The sequence below is a fragment of the Cicer arietinum genome, chromosome 6, assembly GCF_000331145.2.
Source record: "Cicer arietinum cultivar CDC Frontier isolate Library 1 chromosome 6, Cicar.CDCFrontier_v2.0, whole genome shotgun sequence".
Classification (NCBI taxonomy): Eukaryota; Viridiplantae; Streptophyta; class Magnoliopsida; order Fabales; family Fabaceae; genus Cicer; species Cicer arietinum.
In genome coordinates, this window is record NC_021165.2 from 69,781,764 (window position 1) to 69,801,907 (window position 20,144).

The 20,144-nt window shown below is 33.3% G+C and overlaps 3 protein-coding genes across 3 annotated transcripts; all 3 read right to left on the reverse strand.

Annotated features, from left to right (window-relative positions):
• Positions 1–929: 929 nt before the first annotated feature.
• On the reverse strand, positions 930–6,247 carry LOC101490846 (DNA replication licensing factor MCM4). The gene is made up of 18 exons (XM_004507429.4): positions 6,091–6,247; positions 5,326–5,997; positions 5,109–5,237; positions 4,934–5,015; positions 4,102–4,234; positions 3,945–4,016; positions 3,724–3,846; positions 3,531–3,644; positions 3,237–3,449; positions 3,057–3,155; positions 2,794–2,954; positions 2,410–2,506; positions 2,153–2,314; positions 1,946–2,026; positions 1,784–1,862; positions 1,567–1,703; positions 1,419–1,472; positions 930–1,323 (listed from the first exon to the last, which is right to left on the reverse strand). The coding sequence occupies exons 1-18, from the start codon at positions 6,125–6,127 to the stop codon at positions 1,249–1,251; spliced, it is 2,520 nt and encodes an 839-aa protein (XP_004507486.1). The 5' UTR covers positions 6,128–6,247; the 3' UTR covers positions 930–1,248.
• A 2,061-nt stretch (positions 6,248–8,308) lies between these two features.
• LOC101491164 (uncharacterized) lies at positions 8,309–9,097 on the reverse strand. The gene has a single exon (XM_004507430.4). The coding sequence runs from the start codon at positions 8,971–8,973 to the stop codon at positions 8,464–8,466; it is 510 nt and encodes a 169-aa protein (XP_004507487.1). The 5' UTR covers positions 8,974–9,097; the 3' UTR covers positions 8,309–8,463.
• Positions 9,098–13,627: 4,530 nt separating this feature from the next.
• LOC101491480 (coatomer subunit alpha-1) lies at positions 13,628–19,733 on the reverse strand. Its single transcript, XM_004507432.4, has 4 exons — positions 19,371–19,733; positions 18,947–19,179; positions 17,457–17,951; positions 13,628–16,894 (listed from the first exon to the last, which is right to left on the reverse strand). Exons 2-4 carry the CDS (start codon positions 19,152–19,154, stop codon positions 13,929–13,931), a joined length of 3,669 nt encoding a protein of 1,222 aa, XP_004507489.1. The 5' UTR covers positions 19,155–19,179; positions 19,371–19,733; the 3' UTR covers positions 13,628–13,928.
• Positions 19,734–20,144: the final 411 nt, after the last annotated feature.

A 20,144-nucleotide genomic window follows, 5' to 3' on the forward strand; every position in this document is an offset into this window, starting at 1 on the left:
TAGGCATAAAATATGAAACAAATAGAATTCTAAGTATGAAATTGTCCACACACAAAAAAAAATTCTTAGTATGAAACAACTTTGAGTCTCCGTACTAAAATGCTATGAAAAAATAAGCTACCTGTTTGTGATAAACAATTTAAAAACTATCTTAAGAAAATTTGTATTAAGATGCTATGAAAAAAATAACCTACCTCTTTATGATAAACAATTGAATATTATCACGCTAAATTATGATTGTGATTATGTGCGATACTTTTGGAAAATGTGAAAACAAAAGTAAAAAAGTAACGTATATTATTGCAAATGATAAACTATTTTTAATCTTAATATCATTTCAATCATTTTTAATAAGAGATTTTAAAAATTTTACTAAGTTTTGTTATCAATGAAAGAACAATTTTCATGTGGTGATTTTATAATATGAATTAAAAGAATTTTGAGTTTAATTTTAAGGACCACAAAATTATTTTTCTAAAAACTGATTGAGAATTTATGTTGCAACCAAAACCTCTTAACAAATGCATATATTTATTGAAAAGGGTGAAAGAATTGAGGTTTAATTTAGATGATTTGAAATTAAGATTATCAACATAAACATTTGTAAATTTAATTGACAAAAAACTTGACTTTAAAAGAAAAATAAAGAATTTATTTGTTACAAAAAAATTAAAATTAATTAATATATATTCTATGGATTTTTAAGTTACATAAAAATAATATATTAATTAATATATATTCTATGAAGAACAATGGTGTTTCCATTAATTAATATATACTATTGTATTTTTGTAACATGAACTACTTAGATTCTACTTAAATATATTTAAAATTGGCAGTTTCAACATACTTAAAGTTTAAACATCTTAAAATTGGCAGTTTCAATATATTTAGAGTTTAAACAACATTGAAAAGTGAGAATCGAAAAATAACAAATTCAAACATGCTACTACTATATGGATCATCCTAACAAATGCTCTAAGAACACTTGTTAATGATACAAAAGTAAAAAATTTACATTAGAACAAACAAAATGAGTTTTTAAAAGATGAATACATAATTTTCAAAAATTGAATACCCAATTTTCAATGATTTTTCAAATTGAATACACAATTTCCCTTACTATATATATATCAGCACCCGACCGGGTAGAGAATTGATAGCTAAAATGGTTGCAGCTACTTAATACACGAAACTAGCTAGGTATCAAACAGTCCACTCAAACCACTGATGACCTGCCTCATAGTATCACGTTCTTTTTACACTGTCACCAATCATGGAAACAAATCCTTCGCTGGCAAGAGTAGCAACTGCATTCCTTAACTGTATTAAACATGAATTAGCTCATTAGTTCACTTATCCTTAAGGATGGAGCACACATAAACACCGGTAAAAAAATCACGATGGAAAGGGCTTACATCATTGAGATGAATTTCATTGCCAGGGCTCTGATTCTTCAATTCTTCCAATAACTGCATGATCATAGTTTAAGTTTAAATTATATCATTGTCTCAAACTGAACATTATATATATATACACTGAATGTTTAACAAAGCATGCTAATACCTCCGATAACCGCATAGATCGTCCCCCGATTTGCATCTTCTCCATGATTATGTTGCGAGTTTCTTGAATCAAACTTTCTCGTCTCATCCTTTCGCTTGCCGAAACTCCAGTATTAATAAGATCCATGTCTATAGTTCCTGTGAAGAGAAAAGGACATAGTCAAATATAGTTTGTTTAGGTGGAATACAAAAGTAACGGGGCTTGTTAGGATAGCTACCAGTTTTGATATCCATTGCAGACTGCTGCATTGCAACTTCCAGAAGTCGAAATGCCTCAATCACATCATGCTTTTCGACCTGGATGCATCACGTAACTTAGAAATTTTACATGCCATTTCATATCTACAAATCAGGAAGAAATTAAGCAAAGCTTAACTAACCCATTCAGAGAAACGGATCCGAGCCAATGCTTCACTAAGGCGTATCAGACTCTCAATCTGCCTCGGAGTTGCTGTTATCACCTGTTTATTTGATAGGCAAGATGAAAAAAACATGAAAATCAGCATAATTCCAATATAAGGAAGTAATTCATCTGTATCAGCCATCTATCTATACTTAGTACTAAAGTGAAGGGAACCGTGTATCACCTTTTTGCTACTGCCAGTAAATTTCCCTCTACTCCTTATTTTAACATAGCCCGTGATCAGTTCACTAGCAGCTTCATCTGACAGCTGTGGATGTATGTGCTTTCGGGCATAGCTGACATAATCAGTTAGTGTAGAAATGTCCAACACATCCTGCTCCATGTTCTGCAATTGTGGCAACAGAACATTCCAAGTGAGTACGCAAAAGCACTTACATTTGGATCTTGACCTTGACTATTGATTATAAGATTTTACCAGACCTCATGATCCTTAAAGTGTAGGGATACAATATGTTTGGCAAGTCGTCTGTCAGTCTGTTCATCAGCCTTGTCTAGAATTAAGTAAATCAAATCAAACCTGCCAAAAAAAATATCAACTCAAATCATTCGAACACTTGCAAAACTGTTCAGTAGCTTCCATTATTTTAAGAGATTTTTTTGCTCTATTTCAACCCCAACTCCTCCAACTAGGTTTGATAAAGAGAATCAACAACTGATTCACTTTTCCCTTGCATGGCAATGAATCCTAATAATTAGAGGCAAGGCTCAAGGTGGCTAATATCTAGTTGCCAATGAATGAGGAATTGCATAAATAAATAGCCAGAGCCATAACCTAGTTATCACAGCTTATGTCCAACAACTAACCGGGATAAAAGAGTGGGAGGAAGGTGTATGTTGTCAATGACAGACAAGCGAGGATTATATCGTGATCCACTAGGATTTGCACAAGCCAACACAGAAGTTCTGGCATTGAGTGAAGCAATAATGCCTGCCTTTGCTATTGAAACAGTTTGTTGTTCCATCACCTGGAATAAACAGAGACATGTTACTCAAAAGTACAGAGCTAACACACAGGAAACAGCATAGTGTTTCTATTTCAAACCATGCAAAATTTTGGAGAAACCAACCTCATGTAACATACTCCGTGCATTGTCAGACATTTTGTCAAATTCATCTATGCAGCAGATACCTCGATCGCTCAAAACTAGGGCACCACTCTCAAGAACCTGAAGATTTAGCAAAAATAGTTAGGTTCCACCATGTTTCTAGTGCAGTAGACAGTAAAAGATCATGGACTTAGTCTATACAGTTTCGCCTGTTTCAGGATCTTTGGCCACATAAGCAGTCAATCCAACAGCTGAGCTCCCCCTTCCACTGGTGTAAATACCACGTGGAGATAGTTTGTGTATGTACTGAAGTAGCTGCGACTTGCTTGTCCCCGGATCACCAACAAGGAGAATATTTATATCACCACGGAAGCTGGCACCTGATGTCAACTTCAAAGCACTGCCACCAAAAAGCTGTAACAGTGAAAACTAGCATCCTCAGAATATTTATCAATTTATCAAACAAATGAAAGAGTGGCTAGAAAGATATGTTACCTGGCAAAGAAGGCCTTTCTTTACATCATCTAGCTCCCAGATGTTCGGCGCCAATGACTTAGTCAATCTTTCATATATATCAGGTTGTTTCGAGAGCTCCTTCAGTTGAGCCACCTGAAATTCAGAGAAACATGCAATTAGCAGGTGAATATAACAAGCAGATATTTCATTCCAAGAGACATACACACTGTACCTTTTCTTCGCCAAATAGAACCTCTTCTGCATGTCTTCCCTGGCTACTTTCAACCTCCATAACATCCTCAACTAACATCCGAGACTTTGATGTCTTTTTAATGTGAAGACAATCAATATACGTCTAAAACATGAAGGGGACAACAAAAATGTCAATTAGGCAAGATAAAAATTGCAAAGGTGAAGCTCTAAATGCAAATGAGTTGAGAAGGTGGCCCATACTTTGAACAATGACTTAACAGTTCTTTGAGTTGGTCCCACTCTAACACTCATTGCTCTGTATATACCAGTCACCTGATGCACAAAAAACATTTGATGGGGTGATTGAACAACGTATGAACATCTATTTATCACAAAGTATGTCATGGTATAGTCTTACCTCAACTCTGTCACCTGGCTTTCCAGTATCCACCAGCTTGTCATGCAACAGCAAGCTAACCGTGTGCGGTGTTCCTCCCTCAGGTATCTCGTCAGGTGTCTCCTGGAGCCTCACAATTTGTTTATCGGTAAACCTGATTTCAGCCCAAATATATTAACTATAGTTTCAAGAATTCTGGATTTGAAATTCAAGTCAAGAACTTCTGCATAATATAGCAAAACAATCAAGAAAATTTATTCAAAGTAAGGGCTACTAACCATGGCCATTATCCCATTTTCATGTGTCACTAAAATCTACCTAGTACAGTTCCAATAATTAATTTCCAAACTGCTATAGTTATCTTAACCTCTTGACAGATGAAACACGGTTCATCACCTTCTAGATCAAACTGATCTTTGTAAAAAAAATCTGATTTTAGACAGACATTATTGAGTAACCATACTGGACTTAACACAAGGTCAACTTTAATCTAAATTGACAGCAGGTTAGTTTTATTTGTTACAAAGAAAGAGTTTAATTATTGTAAACTAAACCGGTTCCGAAGGTTAACTTTGATGTCAAGCTTTTTGCCTATCTTTTAGTTAGCAGGAAAATTTGCAAATCTGCCACTGGTTGCTGACAAGCAAAAATAAGAAAGAACAAGGAACTGAATAGTTATCATACATATGAGTAAAAGAAAAAAATGTTCAAAGAATCTTGCTTCGAAATAGATCCCCCTCAATATCAACGATCATGCATGCAACACTATCAACCAGACAATAAAATGCAATATTTTTAAATTGTCGACTCAGAAATTAGTTTGTTGAACAAATAAGCCACATGGGTACATTACTTGCATCGGTTGTGAACAAGTGTCATTGAATTCCTGGACTGACACTCTTCCCTCAAGCATACAGTAGGTTCAGCAATTCGTCCTAAAAATCAAAATAGACAGCAAATCATTACATATGTAAACATGATGACAACTAACTCACTATATGAATAACCAGAAATGACTGAATCATTACCTCTCTCCACAGGAACCGGGTCTGAACAGAATCCACACACAAGACACCTAAATATAGCTTCCCTAATTTCTGGTATAATTGAGCTACATCGAATAATCATTCCCTTCATTGATATCATCCTCTCAATATCTTCAAAACAAAATTAAAAATTACATTAAATATAATAAGCATATATCAATATAATTGCCAACAATAAGGGAAGATAATAAAAACTCACCAGAAGGGTTCAAATTTCTCATCGAAGTTGAGTTTTTGAGATTGAAAATCCTAGTTTGAACATGCTTCTCAAACATGGGTTTCATTCGGGTAACCATGTTCATCAAAACCATGTCAAAAATGGCAAGCACCTCAAGAGGGTACCTAACCATCTTAGTATACAAATCACGATCATGATCAAACACGTCACGAGCATCAACATCAATAGATTCACCTTCTAACTCAATAACATGTTTAATCAATTTCTCATACTTCCCTTCATCATCCAAATTCAAATCATCAACATCACCTTGCGAAGTAGAAGGTTCCCTAAAGTGTCTCAGAAACCTCTGAATCGCATCGTTCACGTCTTCCACGCTTATGTTGGTCCCCCAGACGAATGTCGGACCTGCATCGTCCATGTCGTAACCGTCTCCACCTTCCGACGACATTGGAATGTCTTCGGAAGTGGAAGTCGGCGTGGCGGGGACACGACGGCCAGATGCAGCACCGCCGCCTCTTCTGCGGTGGCGTGAAGGAGTTGGAGTGGCATCAGAGGAAGCTAAACGAGATCGGTGAGTCGGTGGAGTTCCGAATGCCGATGGAGTGGTAGATCGGCGGCGGCGTCTTTGGCCGGGAGTTGAGAATGTGTTGGCGATTGGGCTTGATGGTGGTTCGTCGGGGGATGAAGGACCTGAAAGTGGAAAAATAGGGTTTCAAAAAATTCAAAAATTAGAAATCATAGTGAGAATGTTGAAGATGAGTGGAGTGATGCGAAGTTACGAACCGTTGTTAAAATCCATGGGAGAAGAATCGGAAGCCATGTGAGGAGTGTTAACGCGCCAAAATGAAAAATCACGAGTAGGGATTGAAAGTGGGGAGTGTGATGAGTATAATGCAAATGAATAGCTGCAACTGCAAGATATGGCGCGAAAAGAGTACTAGTTTTCCCGCCAGATATTTACGGGCTTTATGGGCTTCAATTTGGGCTTTTAAAATCTAAAAGTATAGAGAATAAGGTTTCTTTTTCTTCTATAATCCTATGCATTTTGTTTACTCAACCCCACAAAAACGAAATGGACCAAAATACTCTAAAAGGTTTACTTTTTATTTTTTATTGTAATATTCATTTATTTATTAGTTATTACCCTATTTTTCACATCTATCCACTCTCCACCTTCTCTTCTCATACTCCACTTATTTTGTGAAATTATTGTGTTTTTTTTTTTAAATACATATTTTTTATGATAATGGAACGTAGTTAATAATGATGTATTTTAAAAAATTGAAAATAATTTTTAAATATTTTTATTATTTTATAAAAATATAAATAATTATTTACTTCAAATTACTATAATTTTACACAAATTTTAAAAAATAAAAACATTTTTACAGAATAAATAAACTCTAAGATTCTATTGGATATTGATTATTATTTAAGTGGCGTCTAAGAGTTCAATTAAATCTGTGAGATGTGTACAACTAAACTTGACGGTTAGATTAAATAAGCACACATGATTTGAATAGTGCTCGCCACATTAATATTTTTCTCTCTCTTTGCAATCTCACTCTCTCTCCATACACATTTTCCATGTAAAGCAACATATGTCCTCTCCAATGAACAATCCTTCTTTGCTTGGTTCCCACATTCTTCACACTTAAGTTCTTCGCCTAATTGTCTTGCAAACATCTCTTTCAACTAAAACATCACCCTTTATCGGAGATCTTTTCCAGTGGATCAATAGAAAACCCCGTTACCTTTGTGATTATTATTATTATTATTATTATAGTAATATAGTCCATTGTTACGGCAATTATAAATCGCCATCTTTCTAATTTTCTTTCTTATGACAAACTAGCTAATTGCATAAATTTGTTTTGCTTTTTGTCCCCCATACCCGAGCCAAAGATTTATAATATACTAATTAACTATGACTTCTAGAGAAAGGTTATGGATCAAGAAATTACCATTTCGGAGCTAAATAATACATGAATTTGTATTCATTTATCCCTTAAGAAGTAACAAATTTTAGTTGATGGAACTATTGAGAGGCTCAAAACTCTTTTGGTAGCCAAATAATAATAATATAACGAATAGGAAGATGCTGTTTATTTTAAAACTTTTCCTCCTATTTATTGAAGTAATCAATATAAGGCTTGTTCTTGTTTTACCTGCTACAAATGGATGACATTTACTTCAATTTTCAACTAAATTTAGATAATGTCTTCCCTCATATATGAGAATGTGTACATGATTGTTCAATAGAGCCAAACCCAATCTCCTAATCAAGTACGAAAATTGACAAAAATAATTGTATGAACACAAGCAAGCTTAGCAACCAGTGGCATCACAAACTCACTAGTGTTCTTCTCTCTAAGACAGAGATTACTATTGACTCCTTGTAATTTGTTAAGTCCAGTTTATCAAGCATCACCATTATGTTGATTTATGTACACGACTTAGTTCATTTTGGAAATGGCTTAAATGAGTACAATTTGTGAAGACTTTTTATAGAATTTCAGATTCACATTTAAGGATCTTATGGCTGCTGCAGGCACCAAACTAAAACCCAATAGCCCATGTACTTTTTTGTTACATGACCTTCAACAACCCCTTTCTCTACTAATATCATTAACAATTATGCCATTCAAATTACAGAGTCCCACTTTTCATAACAGAACTATACATACTAAATCATTATTTTAACACTCTTCAATGCCCACTCAATGATTGGATGAAATTCATTATAGTGAGTCTCACTACTTGATAAATACTAGTAAAGTTCACGTGAACTTCACCTAATTATGGAGAGAATGCTAAAAGGATAGTTATGAAAAGTGTGTCATTAATAATTTAATACCCTAAATAATAAGCGTACAAACAAAGTCAACAAAATTCAATTCAACTCCTAAATCTCTGGTCCATGAAATCCCAATAATTTGTGGTTCCACAATCAACAGCAATAAACAAGCACAAAAATTGGCAGAATAAAACCAGACAACTATTGATCCTCTCCAAAAGGAAAGAAATTTTCATTAACATACATACATTAAATTTTCAATACAAGATGGTATCCACATGACATATAAGCAAATTTGATTGAAGTTGAACAAAACCTAACAGTTAAACTAAACACAAATGAAAGTCCCTAATTAGGAATTAGAAACTGTGCTTAAGTCCCAAACCATGTTTACCACGGACACAACCAGGCCTCACAAAAAGATAAGGAGACCTCTTCGAATTATTCATCTTTGTAAATTCCCTTTTCCCCAATTTCCTCATCCTCTGTCTCCCTAACTTGTTCCCAATATCCCATGGAACAAGCTCATCATCCAAATCACCATCATCATCATCAACATCATCAACATCCTCATCATGGTTAACCTGTTCTTCACTAAACCCATCTGCATCCACATCACGGTGATGGTGATGATCTTCTACATGTGCATCGAGATGAAGAACGCGATGTCGAATACCTTCAATTGGGTCACGAGAAAGGAAAGAATCCCCATCATCATCGATTGATTGTTGTTCTAATTCTTCTTCGGCGTCAACGACATCGACGAGTTCCCATTGAAGAAGAGAATCGTCGTTTACTTTCAAGAACTGAACTTGTTCGAGGATGAGAAACTGCATCGTGGATGGGGTTGTTGAGGATTGGTTTTCCATTTTTCAACCTAATTAATGAATGAATTAATTAATTAACTTCTTTTTGTTCTGTTACTTCTTCTGTGCTGGAGATGTTGGTGTGTGTGGTGTATGCGGTTTGTGATTGATGGTGGTGTGTGTTGTAAAAAATATTAAATATTGAAAAGTAAAATAATAAAAATAAATAAAAAATAATAGGTTGCTTAAGGTGCACGATACGTGTCCTTAAGGAACAACGTGACGACATTTTTCTCATACGTGCTTAAGCCAATAGATAACATACACGTGTAATTCATTTATGTTCCGTACAATTGGGTTGGTGCAGTGCTTGCTGCCTACGCCACACTTATTTGTTCTTCAAAAAAACAAAACTTGCGTTGAAAGAGTATGAGATTCTACCCTATCAAAGTTAAATAAATATATATATATATATATATATATAATACAATTAATTTTATCCTACTTTTCTTAATTTATGTATTGACACCTATTAAAAATCAATAACATAATAGTTTAACTGCTCTGTTTATCTATTAAATTATTTTGACATATGTTTTTATACATCACACTATTTATTAACTATTGAATTATTTGCTTTATCTTTCTTTTTCATTATATTTCTTTGTTTCAAATTTTAAATCTTATAAAACTTCCTTTTTACATTGTATTTCTAACATTTTGTTCTTTCTTTTTTAAAAAATAAAACATCAACTCTTATTTTAAAATTATAAAAACAAAATTAAAATATTCTAAATTAAATTTTGTCATTGATATATAAAAAAAATGTGAAAAATATATTTATCACTGATAAATAAATAAAATGGTAAATATAAAAAAAGGAACAAATATTTCTCATTAATATTTAAAAAAATACAAGACACATCTTTGTTATCAATAAATGTTAAAAAATATACGGGACATATATAGATTATTGATACATAAAAATACATGACAAATATTTTTCATCAATAAATGTAGAAAACATAAAATAAATATTTATGATTAATAAAAATAAAAAACACCGAACAACTATTTATCTTTAATACATAAAAAAATATGGGACAAAATTTGTCATTGATACATAAAAAAAAACAACAAAAAATGTTATTTATGACTGGTAAATATAAAATAATAACCGAATATGGATTATCGATACATAAAAATTACAACACAAAAAAAAAAAATTGAGACACATACTTCAATGATAAATTTAAAAAAAAAAAATCATGAGATAAACATTTATCACTAATAAATATAAAAATGTATAGAAAAATTATTTGTAATTAATAAATATAAAAATATAGGAAAAATATATATCATTAATACATAAAAAAACACGAAACAAATATTTATCACATATGTATATATAAAGCACAATAAATATTTATTACTAATAAACATAAAAATATGATGATTATAAAATAGTTATTAAAATAATAAAATTTAAATCAATTTTTAAAACATAATAACTTAGACTATGTTTATAATTTTTTTAAAAAAATAAATAGAAAAACTATTTATTAAAATAGTTCAATAATAAATAAAAAAATAGTTTTCATTAAAAATATATTTTTATATATATACTAGTATGATCTTAAAAGTATATATGTTTTTTAAATTAAATGTAACCATTGGATTGTAACAAATAAAATATTTTATCCATTGAATTTTAAAAACAAAATTGGATGGATTGAATCAATCCATATATTTTAAATTGATGGATTGAATCAATCCATATTTTTAAACAGATGTATTGAATTCAATCCATTAATTTTTTTATTACATAGTACATGAATTTGATAGATTTATAGTTTGATAGAACAGATGGATAATTGGATGCAATGCTACCCATAATATCATCATATTCCAACACCCATTTATTTATTTAAATATAATTTAGGTTAAATAGACATGTGGTCATTTAACTTAATTTCTTTCAGTTAATGTTTTAGTTTTTTTTTTTTCGATTTGGTCTTTTATTTTAATTTTAAATGACAATTTGATCTTTTATATTTTAAAATGTCAACAATGTTATCCTTTTTTTTCTGCAAAAATTAAAAAAATTCAACAAAAATTTCAAACAAAACCTATAAAATTAATTATCATCCTCAATATAATACAAATTTTATTAAATTCATAACTTAAATCTTTAACTAAACTCGTATTTTCATCTTTAACAATATCAAATAAAGAATAAAAATATGAATTTATTTGAAGATTTGAGTTACAAATTTGATGAAATTTGTATTATATTGAAGAATATAATTAATTTTATGGATTTTGTTTGAAAATTTTGATTAGATTTTTGAATTTTTGTAAAACAAAAAAATAATATTGTTGACATTTTAAAACACAAAAGATCAAATTGTCATTTAAAAAAAAATGATCAAATCGAGAGAGAAAAAAACTAAAACATTAATTGAAATTAAATTAAAGGACCACATATGCTATTTAGCCTACAATTTATTAAGTGAGATCTTCAAAAAATGATGAAATATATTGATTATAGAATTACTTTCCTTAATAGCTACCCAATTTTTCATTGCTCCGACGAGGGTGACTAATAGGCAAAACAAGAGTATAATGTATATGTATATAGATTGGGGATCAACTTATTGCTCCATCAAAGTTATTTTGGTTAATAACTTTTTGTAGACATTGAATTTTATTGATCTAATAATGGATTGATTTTATATTATTTTAACGATCATATAAAAATTATATAATTGTAAATGTATAATGATATAGTTGATGTTTTACTTGTATTTTAAAAAGTATATTATATGTTGAATTGAACTTATTTGATGAAGTATCAAACACAAGAAGACATTAATATTAATCTTGATAATCCATATATAGATGTATGGTCAAAATTTACTTCTCCGACTCTCATGTTAAAATTTGTCTCATTTGATACATATTTTATAATACACAAAAGTATGGATCAAGTTACTCTATGAGTAACTCAGGATAGAGTATGTGCTTAACAATTCACTATAAACATTTATTTTGTAGATTTAAGAGTAGAATAGTCTCAAATTATATTAATTATCAAACACACAATTTTTTTTTATATAAATTAGATATCTATAACTGTATAATCTTAAAGTTGGTATTCATTTATATTTATAATATATATGTATTATCCGTCCACTTGAAGCTTATAAAATGTTATGAGAATAAGTAGAGTTGATTTATTCAATAAGAGCATCTCTAATGGTTGTCAAATATCTTCATTCGTCATTAGTTACGTAAAAGTCAGTTTTTTGCGAGTTCGCTGTTGTAGTTGTGTTTTATTGAATAACGGATACATCAAGACGAAACACTACTTTCACAATTTAACAATAATACATTTATGACCGTTAACTTTTTTTTATTAATTTATGAAGATTATCTTTTTTTTTTTAATTTATGATCGTTAGTAGTTTTTTTACCGTTAATTTGTATATAAAATACATTTTCTTATTAATTTAAACAATTTATTTTTCTTACTCTTATTTTTTTTCCACAATTTTTGTTACACAAGTTTTTTTCTTTAAACTTCTATTAACAATACTTTTTTACTTATTTTTTCATCTTATTTTTTTAAACAAAAGTTGTTTGTGGCAAATGAATCTGAATCAATATAATCTTCAACAATCTTGATTACATTTCATTCAAAATTCTCAATTACTATGTTATAAAAATTTAAGTTTAATTTTGTTTTAAATTAAAACAATGTATAATAATATTACTTAAAATATTTAAATTAATATTTTAAGTTGTAAAAAGTTAAATATAAATAAAATATTAAAGTTGTAGGATCTAATATGGTTCTTAAGAATTAAATTCGAATAAAAAATAAATTACTTGAAGATAATGTGATACATTAGACCTATTTAATGAACACACATTGAGTTTACCGTTGGAGATAATCTAAGAAATATTTATTCCACGGTTAAATTGATAAAAAATAATATTTATAGTAAGTTATTAGAAGGAACAACTGATTTTCTTGAAAACCAATAAACCTTAAATATAGATCAAAGTATGAATAACCAAGATTATAACCAAAAAAAAGAAAATCACGAGGAATGGAGTAAGGTGTGGGTTGGATTCGGTTCTAGTATAGCAGTGTTGAAGGGAGTGCCCTAAGATGGGTTTTTTGGGACCCGAAGGTTAGAAAGAATACAAAATAAAAAAACACTAAAAGTCGTGACTTATATGCAGAGGGACCTGACAGAGATCTGCATCATTGTCAAAATAATTTAATAACTTTGGCAAATCAAAAAGTAGAAAATAATGGACACAGTTTAAGAATTGAAATCAATATAGATACTCTCTGATACTCTCATTCCATGGCAACATCTAAGGCAGAAAAAATATGTGCAAGAAAGAGAAGAAAACTAAAATGTTGAGAATTGAGAAATAATGAAAAGAGAAAGCAAGATTACGAGATAGAATAGAAAGAAGAAAAAAAAAAAGATATCCATGAAGATGATTCAAGTCCGGTAACATTTTTATCTTGTGACTGTATACAGTACAAACATCACATCTGTGCAAAGTGCAGTTAATGAAATGCTCATGATAGAAAAATTATCTATAAACGCACATCCAATTCTACGCATTTACTGGAAAAAAAGTAATCATGAATTGATGTATAAGTGCCTTATTAAAAAGCTTCAAAAAGTTGCAATTAAAAACTCAAACATAAAAAATTAATTCAACATAATAGGTGAAAACTTCACTTGCACGAAATATCCATAAGCTTCTTTTCCCCTTCCTCTTATACTTAGCAAAGGGGCAAAAAGTATTAGAAAGGAAACCCTGGAAAAAAAATATAAAGAAAAGCAAAGAAGTTCACTCAAGAACAGTAACTCTCGACTATTTCTAGCTTCTACAGAAAATATATGAATTGATAATAAGACTTTTATCAGGTGTTGAAAGATGACCTGAGACAAAAATTATCATAAACTGCTCCTGATCCAAAAGTTCAATCAACGAATCTGAGAAGGAGAACACAGCAATCCAGAAGCATCTGCCCCCACCACTGAAAGATCACACACAGTACATATCTGCCCCTCCTGGCTTGGTACAAAACGGGAAGTACAATATGGGCAAGAGACATCCTTCTGTCCACGATAAATTGGCACATAGGTTGCTCCACAGACTACAAACGGGTTTCGGAAATCATAGTTCAACTCTGTGGCATCAGTCATATTCCTTTCTGCAGCTGCCAACACTTGCCTTGCTGTCTTAGCTTGGTTTTCAATGCTAGGATTGGTCTCAAGTAGTCGCCTGGCAAAGTTTGCGGCTGTGGCAAGGTTCTTTGCTTTGTAGCAGACAGTCATTGCATTCAACAAAGCTAGCCTCAAGTGAGGTGTCTGAAGATTGCAGTGGGTGAAATATGCTGCGAGCTCTTGCTGGCGTGCTGGATTGTCCTTCATTTCCCTTCTTTTCAGCTCCATCTGCAAAGCCAGAACATACTCTTTGACTATGATTATCAATTCCTTTACATCATCCACTTCCCTCCTTGACTCAACGACAATCAAAGGAATTGAATGAAGAATATTGACAAATGTGCGAAGAGCATCAGTGAATTTCCCAGCAGTTGTTGACTTATAACCAGCTTTGAGCTTTTCATCTAATTGAGACAATTTGAAAGGAAGTGCCGGTGGGCCTCTCACATTTGGACTAGACGACTCAGTCCAACCCCTTTCAACAGCAAGTGGTACAACTGGAGCAGATGAAAAGGCACGCAGATAAGAGTGACTGGCAGAATGAAGATCTAGGAACATGGATTTCAAGGGGGCAAAGTTTTTTATCCCAAGCTGCCTGTTCAGTAATCTCATTGCAGTATCAAAATTGCCAGCAGCTGCATGATCAGCAGCAAGAGATGATCTCTGAGTCCATATCTGGCTAACTGCCATCCCAGGTGTTGGGGCCACAAAAACTGAAGACCGCGTACTGACAGAAGCTTTTGGAGTGTCGGCTTCAGGGGGAAGCTCTAAATCTTCCAGCTCCCAACCACCCTCTTCATCGCCCTCTTCGGCCACCTCTGCATCATCCAAAATTGCAGCAACATCTCCATTTTGTAGTCCATCAACATCAACCATGTCGAGCTCCTCAACCCAATCACCTTCAGCAGCGTCATACTCTTCTTCATCAACATCTTGATCAGCGTTTCTAAACCCACCATCAAATATGCCTCGCATGACCCTAAGAAGGGGCCAATCACCACAGCAGAGTACAGGTGATGGAGGTATCAAGAGAGATGGTACTTTTCCCTCGGGCAAAGATGGAACGTTATCCCCCAGTTCAGCTGCAAGCCTTTCAGCCACGTCATGCAGCCCATGGACTGAAGCAGTGATATAAGCGAGAGGCAAATGTCCCACATTCTCCAAGATCTTAACACGCTCTCGAATATCACCCATATATAAGGCATTGTGAAACTGGCCCATCACATCATTCTTGACTTCAGCGATTTTCAACATCTTTGAAAGTTTCTCCACATTACCAGTGACGAGATAAAGGAAAGATAATCTCTCAAAATTCTTGGTCCTCTGATATGCATACTCTACTATACCAGCATTGCCTTGTCGAAGAGCTTCCACTCCCAATCGATACCAGTGATCTTTCTCATCAATTGCTGTAGCGGATGCAACTGCAATTTGAATGTTCCCACTCTCTAAAGCCAAATTAAACCGAATTCTCTCATCTTTCACAAAATGGAGGGCAACCTCGGGAAACCCTTTCTGTTGTAGATAGGCAATCATAGCCTGCCCACAAAGCTGTGAATTCTTTATCATGTTCATAACATGGTCGTATCTTTTCTTCAACAAGGAAAGCTTAAAGATATACTCCGTAGCATCAATTGTAATAGCTTTGTTTTTCCCATCCCGACCCAAGCAGAAGATGGTATTTCCAACAACCTTTGTGATATATATCGGGACGTCCAGTGTTTTTATTATTCCACTGTCTCCATTTGGGAGGCAGTATTTGATATGATTTAATGTTGTGTAAATAAAAATGCCGTTGTCATCCCAGGCTCCACTTTTTACACGGATTGTCTCGTGGAGGGTGCATTGATGCACCAGCTTCTTGCTAGCAATGACTATTGCATGTTTGCTGAGTAAAGCAACACTTTCCATGTCACTAGACCATACTACATACTTGATAAAAGGGGTCTGAAGATCACCAAGAACAATCCTCTGCTGAAGATCAAATATAAAAACCCTATCCTCAGACCTACAAAGCAAGTTGCCTGTTCCAGCATAGAATATAGCATCAGTGGCAATCGGGAGCACGCTCTTTTTAACAAGCTCATTCTTCAGGTTTTTTAAAAGAACTTGGTTGCTGCTTTTTTCAAGCACAGCAAACCTATTCCGAGCCACAAAGACTGCTGATCCTCCAAGACCTTTCTTTGGTTCTTGCACATCACCCCTGCCAAAACTGTCCTTAATTGTGCTATCCTTGGATATGCAGTACAACTCATAAGATCCACCATCCACATCTGAACAGAGAAGAATTGCATTTTCAGTAGGACTGTAGGAAAGAGTCTTAGGACTTTGATTCAGGCTTAACGAACCAGGTCGTCTGATAGTAAGTACTTGTGTCTCTCTCTGTGTTGAAAATTCATAGAACCGCAAAAAGCGGTCTTTCGTGTAGAACAAAGAATCACCACTAACTGCAAAGGCGGGCCTTTCTCTTTCCAGCTTGAAGACTATCATGCCACTGTCATGACCAGCTGCCAGCAGATTCATTTCGGGATGCGTTGAAAGAATCCAAAATCGATCATGTTCCCTGCGGAAGGTTTGAATTCCAGTCCTCTTTGTTGCATCCCATACTCGAATACTTTTATCCTCAGAATTTGACACAATTATGTCCTGTTTGGCGTGGAACACAACACATGAAACGTTATTCATGTGCCCTCTCAAAGTATCCACTTCCCATGCCTTAGTGTCTGAAAACAGAAAATAAATTTTATTAGGGAATAAAGAAGGTCACTCAAAATACTAATTGTTTTTCTTTTTGGTTAACTACATAGTAATAAAGTTAATATGTGCAAGAAATGTCTAGTATGAAACGTTTTGCTGCCAGCAATACACAAGCTCCTCTAAACACTGTTTTAGTAATATTTGTAATAACTGGTCTGAAGCGCGGACACCTCTACGATTAAGCGCGTCATGGTGTCCGACAATCGTACGACACCTGTCCATCAGCTCAGACAAGTGACTAATAAAAAACGTTTTTTCTTTGTTTTCAACACATCTCAAACATATATATGGGAGTTAAAGATGTGCCACAGCAATGACAGGGAATTAGAGATATTAAATTTAGATATTTTATAAATATATGTGTATAGGTGTCTGTGTCCTATACTTTTAACATTAACGGTGTCAACATGTCCCTGTCGTGTCAGGTGTCCATACGCTGAACTTTACTACACAAAATTGAAAGCCGTGTATATTTCCAGATAGTTATGATTCAAGCAGCGTGAAGTAAATAACAAGGTTTGATATTACCATTCATCCTCCAAAGTTTCACTTGACGGTCATCAGCTCCTGAGACAATAAGAGGTAGTGTAGGATGAAAAGCAGCCCAGTTGACACCCCGGTCATGACCTTCCAACACGTACTTAACAACAGCATCAACGCCACCAAAAAGATCTGTGTTCATCTGACTCAATCGCAAAATATCATCTGAAGGAGGTCCAGCCTTCCTTTTGAGAGAACCAATATCCCAAACACGAACAGTCTGATCCAGGGAGGCTGATACAACAATATCCTCTTTTGGATGGAATGAAGCACACATAACATAATGGTTGTGCCCAGTTAAAACAGATATACAAGTACGTGACTGCCAGTTCCAGATGCGAATTGTTTGATCATCACTGGCACTCACAATCCATGGGTTCTCATGATGAAATTGCACTGTACGGATATAATCAAGGTGTCCTAGAAGAGTGAACAAACACCTATGCATCTTATAGTTCCAGACCTTAATCTTGTAATCATCCCCTGTCCCAATAAAAAAAATATCAATAAGCAAGAAATTGTATAAAGTCAAACCACCCCTTCCAACATGCATTAAGTGATAAATTAAAGTTACGGAAAACCACACTAAAACACAACCATTAGAACAAGATTTCATGCACCAGAACCACTGATTTGTTAAAAGATCAGGTTGATATTAGTTACTAATTTCCAGATCCAAAACATTTAAATCACACCAAACACATCTTATTTCCTATTCAAGTAAAATAAACCACAAACAAGTCTTGAAAAGATATAATGCATAGCCCCATTCTTAGTTTCTTACACCTCACGGTATAGCCTTCTTTCACAACCCTGGGATACATAAAGAACAAAGTGAAAAGATAAAACAATTATCAGATTTAAGATAAGCATTAATAAATCCTTATACTAATGCAGCAAATCATTTTACAATGAGACAAGCCAATAAGAGGCACCACACAAACAATTCCTCTTAACCAGTGTTGTCAAATAGCCTCTATAGTGACACTGTAGCGTTATAGCATAACTGAATTTGAACAAATTGCTATTGTTCCGCGATACGCTATTTAGTACAAAGTTTTGTGAAATAGCCGCTATAGCACAGCAGAACTTGAACATACTGTTCTTTTCTCCTATCCGCATTTGACAACATTACTCTCAACCCATAATAATATTAACATTTCATCAGTTTAGTATGCAAGATCTAAACAGAGAGGCAATATTAAAACATAAATCTACACATCCCGAAAAAATATATAAGTGGATCCCAGTAGAGTTTAGATGGATCCATACATCCAATGTAACTCTTTATCATGACTGTAGATGTAAAAGTGGTATACATTAATACTCAGCGCCTTCATTTAGATATGTATATACAAACGAACAAATAAAAATGAGAAGAAAAGATGCACAACTAACAGATCAGAGTAAATAAGCAGATTCTGAAGATAATGGTGATTTCGCTAAAACAATTTACAAGAGTTGTGAAAAAGGTATACCTCCAGAGACAAAGAGGGGTTGAGAATTGTGGAAATGAACGCCTCTAACAGGTCCATCATGCTCATCGAATCTGTCAATCAAAGTCCCCATTCGATAGTCCCATAGCTGGATCACGCCACTGTGAAGACTCGCAAGTATCCATGGTCTCTTGCTGTGGAAACTCAGTCCCTTAACTCTGTTACTTTTCGTCTCAAATTTCGTTAACATCTTCCCTCAATCACAACCTCTCCTTCTGCACGATCCAATCAAAATCAACACAGAATTTCATTTCCAATTGGCTCGATTATAAGCTCGAATTTGAATCACATAGCAAAACACACACAATGAAATGGAATTTCGGCGTGAGATTGAATCAACATTGTTCGACATTATGAAAGGAAAAATGAATCTAACAGAACGGGAATAGGAATAGAGAGAAATTACCTCAGATCTGATTACGATAATGAAATCGAGAAGAGATGGTTAAACGCATCAACGATCAAGTTCGCCGACAGAGGTGTGTGTGTATGTGACGAGAGAAGAGAGCGATGAGAATATTCAGTTCTTTATTCAGATTAGATCTGGTTATGGTTAATATGGAGTTATATGTTTGTTAATTTTTGAAGAAAAGCGATTAGAGAGAGAGAGAGAATAGAATGGAAATTCTATTCAAGAAAAAATGAATAATAGCGTAGTGAAGAACGAAATTGGGAAATGTTTATATGTGCTCGATGCGGTGCGTAGTGGATTTGATGTCACCCCCGAGTCTCTCACTCGCACATGCCACTTCCGGTGTGAGTTACTTTTTGCTCTACCAAAATTTTAGTCGCATTTCAGCGTTTTATACAAAATTAATAAATAATAAAAGTGGTGCACTGTAAGACAACTTTCATCCTATTACAACTGGTTAGGACATTATATTTAGATAATAGTTGTTGTTTTCAAAAAATTATACAATGCGGCAAAATAAATACATTGAAGGAGTTGTAGGGTCATCAAAATTAAAAAATCACGATTAAAATTTAAAATATGTTTTTTAACAGTAAATAAGATGGTGAATATAAATTTAAATTAATATTTGATTTGTTGAAATAACAGTCTAAGACAAAAACATGTTTTATTTTGAGTAAAATAGTATGTTGTTTTTATTAAACATACAAATAAATGAAGTTTAAACGAAAACTTACTTTAAAAAACTTATATTTAATTCAATATATA

Excerpts from the sequence above, each read along its gene's own strand:
- LOC101490846 (XM_004507429.4), bottom strand. The coding sequence starts at position 6,127 with ATGGCTTCCGATTCTTCTCCCATGGATTTTAACAACG. Across the intron at positions 5,016-5,108 it reads CCCGGTTCCTGTGGAGAGAG|GACGAATTGCTGAACCTACT; the intron begins GTAATGATTCAG and ends TTTGATTTTTAG. Across the intron at positions 1,473-1,566 it reads GATCTATGCGGTTATCGGAG|TTATTGGAAGAATTGAAGAA; the intron begins GTATTAGCATGC and ends ATGATCATGCAG.
- LOC101491164 (XM_004507430.4), bottom strand. The coding sequence starts at position 8,973 with ATGGAAAACCAATCCTCAACAACCCCATCCACGATGCAGTTTCTCATC.
- LOC101491480 (XM_004507432.4), bottom strand. The coding sequence starts at position 19,154 with ATGTTAACGAAATTTGAGACGAAAAGTAACAGAGTTAAGGGACTGAGT. Across the intron at positions 17,952-18,946 it reads ACCCCTCTTTGTCTCTGGAG|GGGATGATTACAAGATTAAG; the intron begins GTATACCTTTTT and ends TTATTGGGACAG. Across the intron at positions 16,895-17,456 it reads GAAACTTTGGAGGATGAATG|ACACTAAGGCATGGGAAGTG; the intron begins GTAATATCAAAC and ends TTCTGTTTTCAG.